The 15,791-nt window shown below is 41.5% G+C and overlaps 1 protein-coding gene across 2 annotated transcripts in view; it reads left to right on the forward strand.

Annotated features, from left to right (window-relative positions):
- Positions 1-15,791, forward strand: part of syde2 (synapse defective 1, Rho GTPase, homolog 2 (C. elegans)) — a 45,801-nt gene that overhangs the window by 2,876 nt on the left and 27,134 nt on the right. For both annotated transcript variants that reach the window (XM_079245314.1, XM_079245315.1), the window contains exons 2-3: positions 6,342-6,643; positions 6,794-7,193. In XM_079245314.1, coding sequence (XP_079101440.1) covers positions 6,342-6,643; positions 6,794-7,193 — 702 coding nt within the window. The remainder of the gene's footprint in view (positions 1-6,341; positions 6,644-6,793; positions 7,194-15,791) is intronic.

Consider the following 15,791-nt stretch of genomic DNA (forward strand, 5'->3'; position numbering starts at 1 on the left):
TGCGAAAATGTGGAATTTTGAAGTTTAGAGGTTTCTTCTTTGTGGTAGCGCAAAAATTGATGCAGAATGTGAAAAAGTTCAAATAGAGAAAATATTTGATTAATATTTAGGGAAAAAAATGTGGAAACGTATTTATTTTTTTTGCATTTGGACCAAAAACAACCACCACCCTTTTTGATGCCCCTTCAGTTCCTCTTGCCTCCGAAAGTGGTTTTACTTGTATTGTGCTGTGAGTGCATGAGTTCTCCTGTTACTGTTTACCATGATAAACAGATAGCCAGACGTGTGCAGCCTTTAGTTGGCTGTCAGTGTGCTGCATAGCTAGAATTAAAATCCGCTGTGAATCTGGTGGGAAGAGGGCCTCTCTGTTTGACTTCTTGCCACTGTTGGCTTATTACAGCTCCAATTGTACAGGCCTTTCGTTCCCCATAATTTAGTTAAGATAAAGTTAGATCTTGGTAGATATTAGTTTCCATGCACTCCCCCCCACCTCCCATTTCCCTAAACTTTTCCTTTTCTCCCTGTCCCCACTGAACCTTTCCACAGCTGTAGCCAGAGGAATTTAAAGCAAGACTGACACCAGAGCTGTAGGTTTCTTTGGTTGTGAACTGACTTTTAGGGAATATTCACATCAGCCTTTTTTTATTCGATTCCGAGCCCGTTTGCTCGGAAAGTCCTCTTCGTTTGAGGAGCTGTGAATGTGCCAAACAAATTCTGATTCGGACACAGGTCGTGGTCCGTTTCTATTGGACCAAATACAGGAAGTGGATTACAAAAAAATAACTTCCTGCATTTGGCATAGCATTGCATTGTGTGTAACTACATAGCGATCGTCTTCTGCCTTGTCCATTGTTTATACTGCGCACATTGTTGCCGTGTATTTCTGCAGGAAACTTGCATGAGACAAAATAAAAAAATCCTAAACAGCAATGGTTTTGTTTTCGTGTTTAACTCGCAACAGAGTTTTCTTCTTCACGCGGGTCTTTGTCCTCTCTTTTGCTAAATACTATTGCAGCGCCACCTTTGGTGGTAATGGGGATATATTATTCTGTTGGTTTGGCTTGTTTGACCAAAATGCAGCATGAAGGCGATCTCAGTTTGCATCGATACACCCCCCTACAACTGAGCCCAGTGCCCAATCGGACCGAGTCTAGTGGACTATCTTGATGTGAAAGCAACCGTGAGGGGGAGGTTGGGGGGTTGTTCTGTCATGTCACCTTCCTCCTCAGTCATCAGCTCTTGACAGCCCTATGGTAACGTGCATTTTAAAGAGTCTTTGGATTGACTTTTTCAGATTCCATTCCATTCCATTCCCTTGGTTTATCTCGCCACTGTGGGCTTTTCAGCACCTTATAAAGATACAGAAAAAATACAAAAAACATAGCAAAAGAAAACAAAGCCAGAAGTTTTTAGAGAATAGTTTTTATTTAGGGTCCCTCAATAAGTTTAATTTATACAAGTGTTTAGACATGTCCAGTTCTCTAAAAATAAATATGCTCTTCTCCCAAGTGGTTGAAGTTAACAAAGTTTCATTGCACAGTCACAGGAGAACATGTTGGCCTAATTAAACTGGGTAATGATTTGCTAATTAATCATCATAACAGTACTGATTGGTTCTAATTGTCTCTCTTTATTTTGGATTGATAATACTGGATAAACGGGCACATTTCTACTGCGTTTATACACGTTGGTATTTGCAGTTGGAGGGTTTAGATTTTGTTGTGTTTTGGTGTGCTGAAGCAGTGTGCGTGTTATTGGGTATGCATTACACAGGTGTCATGTTTTGGCCAGACCTAAAATAAGGAGTGGTGTGTTAGTCAAGCTTCATGTTGAGACTGAGCCATAAACACAGCAGATGGGGAGATTCACTCCTGACATGGAAATTGTGCCGTTGGTTCTTGTCAAAGTCATAAAGCATCCTTGGTAGGATGGATCTCTCAGAGTCGCACTATTCTTAGGTTTGGGAAGAGGCCTTCCTTGCATTCGGAATAAACACACATTTGACATTTTATAATGCATGTGTCAATGTATCTGATGTAATGTGTTATATTTAATGCAAGAAGATGTATGTTTGAATGTGGAGAATTTGCATTTGAACAGATCTGAGCTGTCTGCTTTCCCATGGCTTATAGTGCTAGACCAGCTGAATCCTTATTAGAGGTTTAGCATGAAAACTCAAGAGATTTAAAATCTTACTGTAATAAAAGAAAGGCCATCATTTATTTAACTGTTAAACCTTTGTAAACCTTATAAACATTTTAATTTTGAGTCTTGCTTTCTCAGTTGTTTCCAGCTTGAGATGTGTGTGCAGGTGTAATATAATCCCTCCACACTGCTGTCAGATCCCATCAGAATGTTGTGGTATTTAGTTTCTGCACTGTGCCAGATACCTTGTTACTTAGCTGCTGCGTTTGTTTTCTTTTTTTTTTTTTTCTTTCACTTAAATGCACGACCGAAGGTGGAGGTACAATGATTTGTCTTGTCTTGTGCGTCTGTACCTGGACAGATTTATGGAGGATGGTCGCTCTAAAGACGGATCAGGTGATGGAAGCGAAACCTGAGGCATCAGGCTTCGTTCCAGGATGGTTTTACAAGATGTATGAGTCATATGATGGTGTATACAAAGAGTGGGACAATCGCAGGAATAGCGCTGAATATTCCTCCGCGGTATCGGGTGGTCATCTTAGGGGCTCCTGACTTTCATTTTTGCTAATGTTTTAGACCTACTTGGCCTCTGCTGTGTCCCCATGTGTCTTCTTTTCCCTCCATGACACATTTAGAAAGGACAAAAGAGTCACCAAAAGAGCTGCAGCACAGAAAAGAATTCAGGTTTCAAGCCAACATATTGAGGAGGAAGTGATGGCAGTGCTGCCAAAACGCCTCAGTGGGATGCAAGTGTTGACATGTGATGTATCCCTGAGCGATCTCGTCCCTGCATGGTGTAAAAAGAAAAATCTACACCGAGAATCCTCATTAGCATATAAATGGGTGTCAACAGGAATGCGTGGCACACTGCAAAAGATTCCCTCTGAAGGGGGGCTCAGTAACTCTGTATACACAACAAAGTGTTGTCTACATGCTGGAGAAAACTAGCTGGTGTGTGTTTTGCTCTCATCAAAAGAAGAGCCTCTATGACGAAAAGGGAATTCAGGAAAGAAATGAGAGGCCAATGGGAAAGTGGATCGAGTCTATTGTCTTAGTGGTGGAGAAAAAAAAAAAATAAATCAAGCACTCAGAGGATTAAGACGTACACATAAGTGGGTTTACTACCAGACTGACATGGCACAGGTCCACACTAGCACCAGCAGTTTTCCTGATAACTTTACAAACCATAACACTCCTCCCTGTCTCTGCACCACCTCCCCATTTCCCTTTTTTTTTCCTCCCCTCTTCATTTTCTCACAAACACATGTAGCTTTGTGTTATGTGCTCTGGCCATCTGCTACCTTCAGGTCAAGGGTGTGAGTTGTCCGTGCAGTGAACACATTGTCTTCACACCATGAGGGCACAGACGGACAGGCTGTGTTAGCTCTTGCATGGAAATTTTAATGGACTGGCTCTATATAGTGTCTAAATTCACAGCGTCGGTGTCGATGAAGGTTTATGAGTCTCTCTTGTAAAACTTAAATGAGTCTTTTGTAAAACTAGTGCAAGAAGATGAGCATGTTTAAAAGATGATGAAGTAAAATGTTTTTGTCAGTGTGTGGTTAAGAATATATACAAAAAAACACTTTAAACGTGCACAAATAAGCCTAAATGAAGAAACGGATTTCAAGTCATTGCCAGTGTGGAGTTATACGACAGTTCTGTGGTTAAATTCACAATTTATTCTCTTTTTTTTCCCTCTCTTTACATTTACCTGTGAAGTGATCAGTCTGCATTTGTTGCCTGACAGCCTCCTTGCTCTCCTTTCAGGTGTTTCCAGCTACAGTTGTTTGCAGGAATTCTGCATCTGTGAAACTGATCAACACTGTGCTGTGAAGAAGGCTGTGAGTCAGATGGAGCCCAGATTTGGTTTAAAGTATTTTGCTTGTTGTTGGAATTTCCATTTGGAGAAAGGCATCTCCGAGGAAAATTGGTTTGAAGGCTGCGTTGCTGTCATTCTTTTGTTGAACTGGTGTGGTGGAATTTGGACATGTTTGTGTTTTCTTTTTTCCAAAAACGAGTAATCAGCGGTCAGAAATTGCTTTCTTTTATTGACCACACATAACTATTTATACTGTATCTTTCTTTGTTTATTTGGGAAGCAGTTTTTCCTGCAAATGAGTGTGTCAGTGGAGGGAGTCAGCAGCAAGGCTGTAAATGTGGAGCTGTGGTCTGGAATGCTGCTCATGTCAGAACAAGCTTCCTTTTCCAGTTATGAAAGACCCCTTCAATAAAGCAGCATGTTGACAACAGGTCCATGCACTACTATCTCGCCTCTCTTCACTCATGCGTTGCAAGGCTGAAGCTTGACTGAAGTCAGGCCACAGCAGATGAAAACAAACTAAATGAGGAGATGAATCCAACCTGGAAGCTCGGTCTCAGAGAGTAACATATAGGACTCAGTAAACCACCAAAAACGTAGTTTAGGTTTCTTCCCTTCCTCTTCAAACAGCACAATCAAAACTACTCAGTACCATGCCCACAAATAACTCTAACCCAGACTAATGCAAACACGCCACCGTTCAGTCATACAAACATGGTTCTGACTAGAAAGTCCCCAATAAATTAAAATGAGCAGAAAAGACAAAATATCCTAAAATGCACTTTACATCCTGTTGATGTTGTGGTTGTTACTAATCTCAAATGAAGCAGTGGACAGAGAGGCGGTGGATGTTTTTAGATGATAAAAATGCTTTTTCCTGCTACTGAAGGCTGAATGATTACAGAACACAAGTATCTTATACAGTCAGCAGGAATGCAAAGGAGTTGCTTCCCGAATAAAATCAGTTTAATGCCACTTTGTGCCTGACCAGAGTTTGGGTTTGTTGGACATTAGCTTTTTGAGCTTTACGTCACAGGGAAGGTATTAGATACTGTTGAGAGAGGCTGGTTGACTTTCAGGAATTTTCCCGTGGAGGCCTTCACTGTCCTTGTGCCATTTTCCGGCTTTTGTCAATAAATACAACCGCGTAGGGGAGAAAGTAATTTGAATGTCAAAACACAAAGTAGTACTTTTGGAATCTATACTGCAGTTTTCTTTTGTCAGAGCTCTTTGCTTTCATAATGGTGGAAATGAAATAGTGTGGTTTTATTCAAATTCTTTCATATTTTATGGCACAGTTACATATGTATAAGCTAGATCTCCTGTGTCAAATGCTCATTTTCATAAAGTGAAAATATCCCCAGGCCTGTAATTTACTGGATGGCCTAACATGCGTGAAAATGTATTTTCTTGAGGAGAGGTGAGGTTGTCATTACGGCACATGGAGGGGCTCGTCTGAGACTTGGTGGGGATCAAAACAGCCTTTTATATGAGCCTGCTGTGCATGTTGGAGCAAGACCTCAGCACCGCACTCTCCCTGTCACACATGTTGTTTTTCCTCTAGTTACATCTGCTACAGACTTTTGTCATTTCTTAGTATCTGATTGGAAGAAAAAAAAAAAAACTCACATGCTTAAAGCAAAGCAAGAACTCCTTTGTGCCTTTCTTTGGACCATCAGACCATACACGTCAACGTCTCTTTTACTTGGCCTGTTTCACTGTGCACATATCGCCACTGGCTGCACTTATCATCAGTTTCTTTGCCCATCCTCCCCCCTTCTCTTTTATATTTTCTTAGCTGTAATGTCAGCGGTTTCTTGCCCCCTTTTCCAAGCTGCTTCAATGGAAGATATTTGCACTAAAACCCACAGTTTCCCCCTTTGAAATCAAAGCCCACATATTACTGGATCTGGCGTGAAATGAGATGTCGCAGAGGTGGAAAAAGGAAAAGGTGCATAAAAGAGGGTTGTGGTAACGTGATTCCAAAAACTAGGCCAATAAGCACAAACAATAAGCCTTCCAACAGTAATAATATAATAGGAATAAAAATAATAATAGATTAATCTGAGAAATAGTTTATTGAGTTATTTTAAAAGACTGATGAAAGGACAAAGATTTCAGAGGAAAAATATGTAAAACTGGATGGGAATCAGTCCTTCCATGCTTTGTGGTTTTTCTGATATGGATGTTTCCTTCAACTTGTTTTGACACGAGTTGTTTGAGATTAAACATCAGTTTCTGCAATCTAGTTTATATCAATAATTACTTAAATTATGATTATCCAGATGGCGATTAGCTGCCTTTTCATCCAACATAATGATTTTAGCGTCTCCTGGCGTGATGCTGTAGCTCTGATGATCTGTCTCCACTTCAGGTTTCTTTGAGCATGTTCACACCCCGTGCGCTAATGGGCGAGAAGTGAGCAGATCGAGCAACGAGCCTTCGTCATGGAGGCCGCAGCTTACCACAATCACCGTCTCCAAAAAGCGCAGCTGGCTGCAGCAGAGCTCCCAGGTAAAAAATCACTACAGGGATAACTTGCAAGGGATGCTGGGAGTTGAGGAAGAGAGCAGCCAGGGCTCCCATCAGCCACATCTGCCTCCCAGTCCTTCCCCAGACAACCAGAGACATACAGGGGGAACACCGCCACGGCCAGTTCGCCTGCAGCTGCCTCAGGTTGGCTTCCTCTAGTCTGGAAAAGTCTTATTAAACGTTATTAGAGATAATAAACAGATACATGAGAATGAAAATGACAAAAAAAAAAGAGTGTTTATCTTAAGAAAGTTAACTTGAGGTTTACCAGGATGTCCGTCTGTCTAATTTTAGGTAAGCGTTACTCCGGCGAAGGTTTCCCCTCACCCTCGGAGCGTGGACCCTGCCGAAGAGAATGACGCCGACGACGAGGGGGAGATTTGGTACAACCCGATCCCAGAGGACGACGAGCCAGAGATTGCTCATCGACCCTCTGTTCGAATTCTCATCCCATCTCGAACGGACCCTCAAAGGAGGCCCAGCAGGGGAGGGGACGCAGGTCAGGGCGGCAGGGCCCTGGAGGGATCCAGCAGAGCCGGGGCAGGAGAAGCACTCATGGAAAGCCTCTGCAGCAGTTCAGGAGATGTGAGTCAGGGAAATGCTGCACATTCCTCAGAGGCGCTGCATGTGCACAGACAGATGCTAGCGTGCAAACCTCAGGAGGAGGGGGTGCTTTCCACAAGCAGACCAACAGGTAAGCCAAAAAAAAGGAGAAGCATCTGTTCTTTCTTGCTATGTTGTCAATTGTTCTTTTATTTCTGTTTCACTGGGCTAAAGCTTCAGGGATGATTGTTTGGCAATGTCGTCACTTTAAGTAGATTTTCGTGGCGGCACACTCCTTGGGCATTGTTTACAGCCAACATTACAAACATATTTACTTCTACCCATAAATATACCAAATATGTTAAATGAAAGTTTATTTTGGGGTAAAAGTTTGCTGCTATTTTTTTAATCTATAACAAGCATATAACATCACAAATATTCCTCAAGAGTTTTGAATACCTGTTGACTGTTATCACTTTTAAAAATACACATAAAAAAGAGGACAAAATCAGGAATGGTAAGTATGGAGGTATAGAGTTGGACAGTTCAGACAAGATGATCTGGGAGAACATTGATAAACTTTTAGAAAATAAAACATCACAACAAACAGCCAACCTGTCTAATCATTCATTCATTCGTTCATCATCTGAACCGCTTAGTCTGACCAAGGGTCGCTGGAATCTGGAGCCTATTCCAGCAGTCTTCAGCTGGGAGGCAGGGTACACCCTGGACAGCTCGCCAGTCCATCATAGCTGTCTAATCATATTCCTCCATATCAGTGTCCCTCATGAGTGAAACTCAGACATTAGACAGGAGGAATTCAGATTAGGGCTGGGCGATATGACCTTTCAGTAATATCCCAATATTTTTATGCCATGTCACGATATACGATATATATCTCGATATTTACCTTAGCCTTGAATGAATGCTTTGGTGCATACAATCACATCAGTAAGATGATTTTGTGTCTACATTAAAACATAATTGCTCATACTGCATTAAGACATGCTGATTTTAAACATTTATGCCAAAAGGATGAAATTGTAATGAAGCAAACCGCATTTATTGGACAGTTAAAGCAGTGGCAGAAACATGTCATTTTAAAACAAAGTAAAGTGACTTTGCATGATGTAATAAATGCAACGTATGAAAATAGGTGCTCTAGGGGGGACTTTTCAAATGATGAACTATTATAAGGCTTTGCTTTACGGATACGTTTTTGAGTTGTCGTGTATTTTGTTTAATCGCAGAGTTTAGCGTAGAAATCAGTCTTATACAGGCAGAATGTCCTCGTATCGTCTCCAATAAACGGCTTCAGCCAGCTTTGAATTCAGAATTTGATTCCCACTCCTTTCTGTACTTTCTAGAGACATGACGAGCTAGATAAATATGCTTGTGTCACACACAGTGGATGAGGTGAGTCAGTGACAGAGGTTGTGAATGTAATCAAATATAATGAATTATTTTTGCGTGACGTGAAAAACTTTGCAATTTACGTCCCACTCTGTAATCCAAGCGGGATCAGTGGCGGATTTGGCTGTTCATTGTGACTGTAGGTGGAGTCGTGCAGGTGTCCTCTCTGCTCCTCTGACTGGCTGCAGCTGCAGCCGGAGCGACTGAGTGCTTTAGGACGGGGAGGGACTCTCGTTCCTGACAATAACTTTACAATATGCGCTTTAAAGTCAGTCAGTCGCCAAAACACCAGGAAAGTCTCCAATAACTCCTGTAAAAGTTGCTAGATTTGTCGCTAGTCGCTTTTCACAAGAAGTCGCCAGATTTAGCGAGAAAGTGGCTACACGCTGCCTCTCAGCACGTAGCTCACGTTATGTACGTAACGAGGTGCGCTTGCTTTAACTCTCCGTGCAAAGCGGTGCAGAGTCGAGGAGGAGGGAGAAAACCCCGCCCACAGCTAAAAACAACTGCGTGACAGCAGGATACTCGAATATGACGAATGTAGGCATTTTCTATATTCGCACAGGGGACTAGCAACGATATATCGAGTATATTCGATATATCGCCCAGCCCTAATTCAGATGTGACATTTCTGTTTGGAAATAATGTCCAATTTACTCATAACTGCAGTTCACACAGAAGGATGTGATGTGAGCAAATCACTTTCATTCTTAGAGATTTTAATAAAGTCCTCTCTTCTTTTTAATCTTCTTGTTATGGAACTTTATAGAAGTTTGTGTGGACAGAAAGACAGATTCATGGCTTGTAGAGTTTGAGCAAAGCTTCTAGTACTGCATGCTTCGCTTTCCATGCTTCTTATTGACTTGTGTGCCTAGTGGCTTCAACTAAGATGATGACAGCCAGCACACTGCTCCCTGTCGCTCTAAGCTCTGCCTTTTTTTCTCCGACTTCCGACGTTTTGTTCTCTGTGATGTGGCAGCGTGGTAGTTTGAACCATTTAGTACATCTTGAGCTGAGCCTATAATTACTACACTTTTCTGTGGCACGCAACAGCCATTTCAAGTTGTATGAGTCCAAAGCCAGCCTGAATACTCTGCTAAATACGTGAGCTTATATGTTCACAGCAGCAGTTTTACAGGAGGAATGAAGGCTTGAAATGAAATCAGCTGCTTTCTAAGTGTTAAAACCACAGTAACTGAATTGTTAAACTTATTAAAATGGCTTTTCCCCTCACATTTATTAAATCAGTAACATGAGGAGATGAGTAAGATGTAACAGATTGTACTGCAAGCAGTTTCAGAAAAGCCAATCTTCCTCTGATGAGAGCCTGCTTGTTTTGATTGGCAGCTGATGAAGTCCTGTACTTTCATTGACTGGCTGTCTCTGACATCATCTGTGGCTCAACAAAACTGTCTGAGACTTTCCGTGAGGGATTAGGTTTAAGCCAGTCTCAAGTGAGTCTTGGTGTACCGGCCCATCCTAATTAGCTCTGTGCTGCACTAATCATGCAGCACAGAGCTAATTAAATTAATGCTATTTCTAGGTTCACCTTTTGAGAGCTTAGAGACCTTATTTTGCAGTCTAGATTAAATTAGCTGGTATCGTTGTTGTAGTTTCTGCCGGGTAAGCAGATGAGTGGACACAATTGGAGCCTGGAGTTGCTTGTTCAGCAGTTTTGTTTTGTTTTTTTTTTCTTTTTCCCCACTGATTATTAGTTCAGTTCCTTGACTTTTGTAACGGCTTCAGATGTCCTTAATTTTCTCTAAACTTGCTGCTATTCTGCACCGTGATCATGACCTCCAGTATATATCTGCTTTACTGGAGTAGCCAACCGCACGCCTGTGATAGTGTGGGGTTTTTTGTTTTTTTTTTATGTGAAACTGAGTCAAGGAACAAGCAACTTATTTATTTATTTTTTTCTTTCCCTCCCTGCTCCGGAACTGCCTCCCTCCCTTCTGTATGTTGACTTTGCAATTGATTCCTGTGGGTTTTGGTGACACCATCCCACACTTCACTGCACCGGAAAAGAGCAATGTGCTCGGCTACGTGTCATCAACACTCATTACCGCTTGTTTATTGTGGATACAGTGGGCACTGTAGTTCCCTTTGCTTCAGTGTCGCCTTCAGCTTTAGTACTGACTTCCCTGTGTGCTTTTGGGTTGCTGTTAACAGGATTTGTATTGACTGCAGAGTGACACCTCTCCTTCACTTTAAACTACTGGGAAGTGTTGGGGGATGGTGGGCAGCAGTGTTAAAGGACAGCAGCTTGCTCTGTGCCATCCGTACACCCTCAGTGTCCCATATCAGGATTGCATCATCAACACTTGTAGCATATTATTTTAACTGATTATTTGGTTGCAGTTGTTCCCAGTTTTGAACAGTTTGTAGATAAGATATATCTAAAAACAAAGCTGTTTAGTATCAGAAACACCAAACATAAGTGGAATATCTGGAAGTCTAAAAGCAGGAGGGGATGGAAATATGTATTACTGTGCTGGAAACCTACTTCTTTATGTTATAAAAGAATGAAATGCTTTACTAAGTCATACACATTTGTTGGTGGAAGCATCAAAGTTACCTTTAAGGTTACCAGTAAAGTATTTTTTACAGTGTGCAGTGTATGTACATTTAGATTCCCACATAATAGACTGACTCTTCAAACTTCTCAGTATTCTAGCAGTATTTTATAAAGCTGCCAGAGCTGCATTCCACTATTACTCTCTCATCTTTTTTGTCTTGTTTCTGATTCTACATGAAAATGAGTTCATCCAGACCTCATTCTGTCTGCAGGAGTAATAGTTAGACAGGCCTCTTGTTTTTAAGAAGCTTGAATAAGAGTGACTGCTGAATTAATGAAGCAGTGTAGATGTAGATGACTCTCTGTGACTATAGTTTCCTTCTGTCTGTCTGGCTGCTTCTTTTTCTCTCACCGGATACACTCCAGACTCCTCGTGTGCTGCCTATTGACTGACTTTTTTTGTCCATCTGAATGCTCTATTTGTATGGACTATAATGATTGATGGACTTTAGGGGTGGTGAGCTCAGCAGTGTGTTGGAAATCTCTTGTTCTCTTTAGAGCCTATTTGGGGAATCTGACTTGGACAGCACTCAAAATGGGATAAGAGCCATTTCTGGGGGTTGTTTTGGTCACATTGGCTATTGCATATGAGAGTTGGCCCTGGCTGATAAAGTTACAGGGAGTTCAAGCCTCTGAGTTCAAACCTGGAACCTAATCTTGGCCGATGATTGCTCCGTTGGGTCTGGAGGAAGTCAACAACTTTGAGCAGCACTTCAAATCCAGAACAGATTCCTCAGCTTAACGTTAGATGTGAAGTTCAGGTCACATAGTTTGCTCACCACATTTTCTCTGGTTTGTTCTTCCTTTTTATCACCAGAGCAGCTGTAATAAAAATAAGTGTTCTGGTTTCTGTTTGATAAGCCAAGTATTTTATGTGTGTGCATCGAGGCATAATCTTCCTGATCAGTTAGTAGTTTAAATGAATAAAAGGTCCAAAGTGACAGTAGTGCAGGTTTGGTGGCGCAGCATTTGTTTCTGACACAGTTTTTAGTGACAAATTTTTAAATAAAATGAAAAACGTTTCTACAATTTTAGGGGAACCAATGAAAATTTTCACCTGTTTAATCCAATATACATCTCAGTTACCATTTAAATGCTTAAAAAGTTAAATGCATGTTTGAGTAACTAGGCTTATATTTAAAAAGCCAAAAATGACCTTCTCTCAACCCTTTATAAGGCACTCAATGAAATAAGTTGAAATGAGAAATTTCAACCTTAAAGTGTCCTTCGGGTATGTAACAAGACCTACATTCTGTTGTAACATTATAATAAAAAAAAAAATAAATAAATCAACAGTTTCAAGCTGAAAATAATAGAAAACGAAGTGATCAAAAATAGTAATTTTCCCCATAAAAGGTTAACTCAAAAAAGAAACATAGTGAGTTTTACAATATAGAAGGGACTTAGTTTTAGGGACTTAGGAAAAGACAATCACACTGCGACAGGAGTCCATCCAGACTTTCCCTAAGCTGTGATGCACGGTCTTTGTGGTAGAATCTGTATCACTGCTTTGTGGGACAGAATTATCTCTTGTCCTTTCTTGAAGGATAGTGCAGTGTTTGTTCGGCGAAAGGAACAATCGAAGGTCAGTTCACATTTAAAAACTCCCCCGGTTTCTATCATTTTAGATACTTCAGGGCTCTTTCAGGCAGTGACAAACCTCCCTAAGCAGCACCGAGTCTTCCTCCTTGGAAGCTGCAGCACAGATCACTGCAAACCTTCCCTTCAGCCCCACGCAGACATCACGGCGTAAACGTGTCCAGCTGGTGTTTAGAAAACTAATTCCAGCTCCATCGCTGACCTGCAGAGTTTCCTCTCACACATCATCACCTGATTGTGCGAGAGTGGCCTAGTTATCTGCTTTACCCAACTAGTAGAAACATCTTTTTGTTACTCAAAGATTGGTGTTGCTAATAAATTCTTTACTAAGAGATTGACATTCATTTATTGCACCGAAGGGGGTTTCTGTGAGAATAGTTGTTTGTTATCACACAGCCGGGTTGTTGTTGTTGTTTGGATCAAGCTGGGGGACTGCAGGCTGACCAGAATTAGCAGCCACTGTCAGTGCAGTTGCAGCAGAGCAGAAACGCCAGCAGCAGTGGGCGAGTTAGGCTTCACGAGGAGCACTTTGGCAGGGAGCCACGTTGTGCTAGCGAGAACGAGTGCATGCTTGGCTATATTAGCAGGGGTTTTGTAGCCGTTGTAATGGAACAGCCAGGCTCCTGCAGCTCCTGAAGGGCCTTGCAAGCACTGAGTGATTTAGCACCAAATGGAGAGGAAGCAGATCAAGGCTGAGTTCTTCGTCGCCAAGTGAAGAAACCACAGGACAAGCATGCCATTCACGCTCCTGCTTACATTCCCCTTATTTGTCAGCACGCCCTGGTCCTTTCTGTTTCTACATTTAACATACATTCGGCCGACATGCTTGTGCGGATACAGATTTACAAGTGAATACAAGTGCTTTTACAGGGGCAATCGGGAGCAGCAGATTATCGTCTCCCTCCAAGGCTTATCAGAGTTTGCTCAACCTCACTTTTTCTCTCAAACACACACACACCCAAACACACACACACATTCTCACATTCTTGTAGACCAGGCACCTAATATCAGTACAACCAAATGACAGCTCAGATTATTCCACTATTATTTACATCTCGGCGCTGACTCGAAGGCCAATTTGTTGCCTGATATACGATCATAGAAACAAATATTTGATAAGGATCAGGTTGTTCTTCACGCGCAGTCACACATACTCTACACACCCTCGCCCTGCGCCTATCTGGTGCCAATGCAGTGAAACAGCCAGTGTCATAAATTCCTGGCCTTTGTGCGGAGTTGACAGTGGCCATGTGCCTGAGGGGTTATCAGAGTCATGGAGACGAGTGTTCTTCTCTATATGGAGGTATATTTACGTGCGCTCTGTCTTTGTGTTACAGTAATATGTTGAGTGCATGTTTATGCTAAATCGTTGGGGGTAGTGTGGAGGGGGGGGTGAGCTGTTATCAGGCTCAGGTGTCGCCCAGAGGAATGCAGACCTTTTGCCCTTCTGACCCCAGAACATGGCCCTGGAGAGTTGGGTGTCAAACCATCGCCCCTGAACCTCATCTTGTGAGGTGTCACGTTACTCAGGGCCAAAGGCTACAGAGGACCAGCTTATATGCATGTGTGTGTGTGTGTGTGTGTATGCACGCTACAGTCATTGACAATACAACAGCCATTAACTTTGTTAAAGAGCTGGTGGATGTTCCCCTGTTCAATAAATCCAATAAATGGGACACCGCTGGAGGATGAGCTTTAATGTAGGTTAAAGCTCCAGGAAAAAAAAAAAAAACTTGGTTGGTCTTTCTTCTGTTTTTATTTTATGTCCCTTTGTGATGATAAGATAGTAGTTCAGTAGGTTTGATTGTAACCATGGTCACCAGATTAAAAAGATGATAAGTTTTATTTCATACAAGTCTTCTTTTACTGATAAATACATGAAAAAGAGTCATTTCTTCCATCTTTAATTCAATTATTTCAGGTGCAGCTGTGCCTTTGTTAGAATATCTATTATTTATTTATTATTGTTGAATGAAAGAGGGAGTTTTAGAGATATTTATGTTTCCAGAATTCAGGTATTAGTAGGATACACTACATGTATAATGTAATATTGATGCCAAGTTAGGTCTTGTTTTATAATCTCAGCATTGTATTGGAAACAAAGCTCAGGTCTAACTAGCTGTTAGCAAATGTGTGCATTGTTGCATACAAAGCAAAGTTCAATTTCCATGTAGTTTCTACTAGGGGTGGGAAAATCGAATCGAAAAATCGAAAATCGGGATTTTTTTTTTTTTTTTTTGTGATTTTTTGTTAAAAAAAATGTTTTTTTTTCAATAAAAATAAAATTAATCTCCTTCAAAATTTTTTTGTCATTTTTATTGGTTTTATTAATCTTTTTACTTGTCTTCTTGGGCATTATAGCAGCAGAATGATTGTCTGGCTATTTTTCTCCTAACTGAAATCAAGAAAAATTTCTAGAAAAAAAAAAGTTTTATAAATTTTTTTTGGGTTTTAATATACAAAAATCAGCAAAATTGAAGAATTTTGAGAATCGCACTTTAAATCGAATCGGCACCCAAAAAATCGGAATCGAATCGAATCGGGACAAAAGCATATCGTCACAGTCCTAGTTTCTACTCTCCCTTGTGATGTTAGAATCGTATCAACATGTTTCAGTCCTGAGTTCATCAACAATCAGGCTGCTTAGTTCTTGTCCGGAGCCACAACCTTTCTGGCTTTTTACAGGTTTTTGGAGGGTGTTTTTATGTTTACGTTTTAGAACTTCTGTAATTTATTTCCTGTTTTATTACAGAACTTACAGAAAGAGTTAGTTGTGCTCTGAAATCTCACTTCTGAAAACCTTGTTTCAGCCTTGACCGGGGCCCTCTGTATCCCCGACCCCTCCCCAGATGTTGTTTTGGTGAATTTTCACCTCCAGTGCCCTCCACCCATTTTCTCTTTTCTCATAGCGCCTCTGTGTCTATTACTGGCAGGAAGCCATGACAGGGAAGGCCACTCAGCTCGGCTAAAAGGGGGAGCAAACATGGTTTGATGAGGAATGTGAGGGAACAGCCATGTTCATTTGTACGTTCACCAGCCAGCTTGCCAGGCTTCCAGTCGACCGCCCAGACCTCAGCGTGCCTGGACAAGGGGTGCCTTTGTCCCTCATCTGCTGGCTACACCCTGCCCCAATCCTGCCCCCCATCTTACCCTTCTCTC

Source organism: Telmatherina bonti (assembly GCF_933228915.1).
Source record: "Telmatherina bonti genome assembly, chromosome: 8".
Lineage (NCBI taxonomy): Eukaryota > Metazoa > Chordata > Actinopteri > Atheriniformes > Telmatherinidae > Telmatherina > Telmatherina bonti.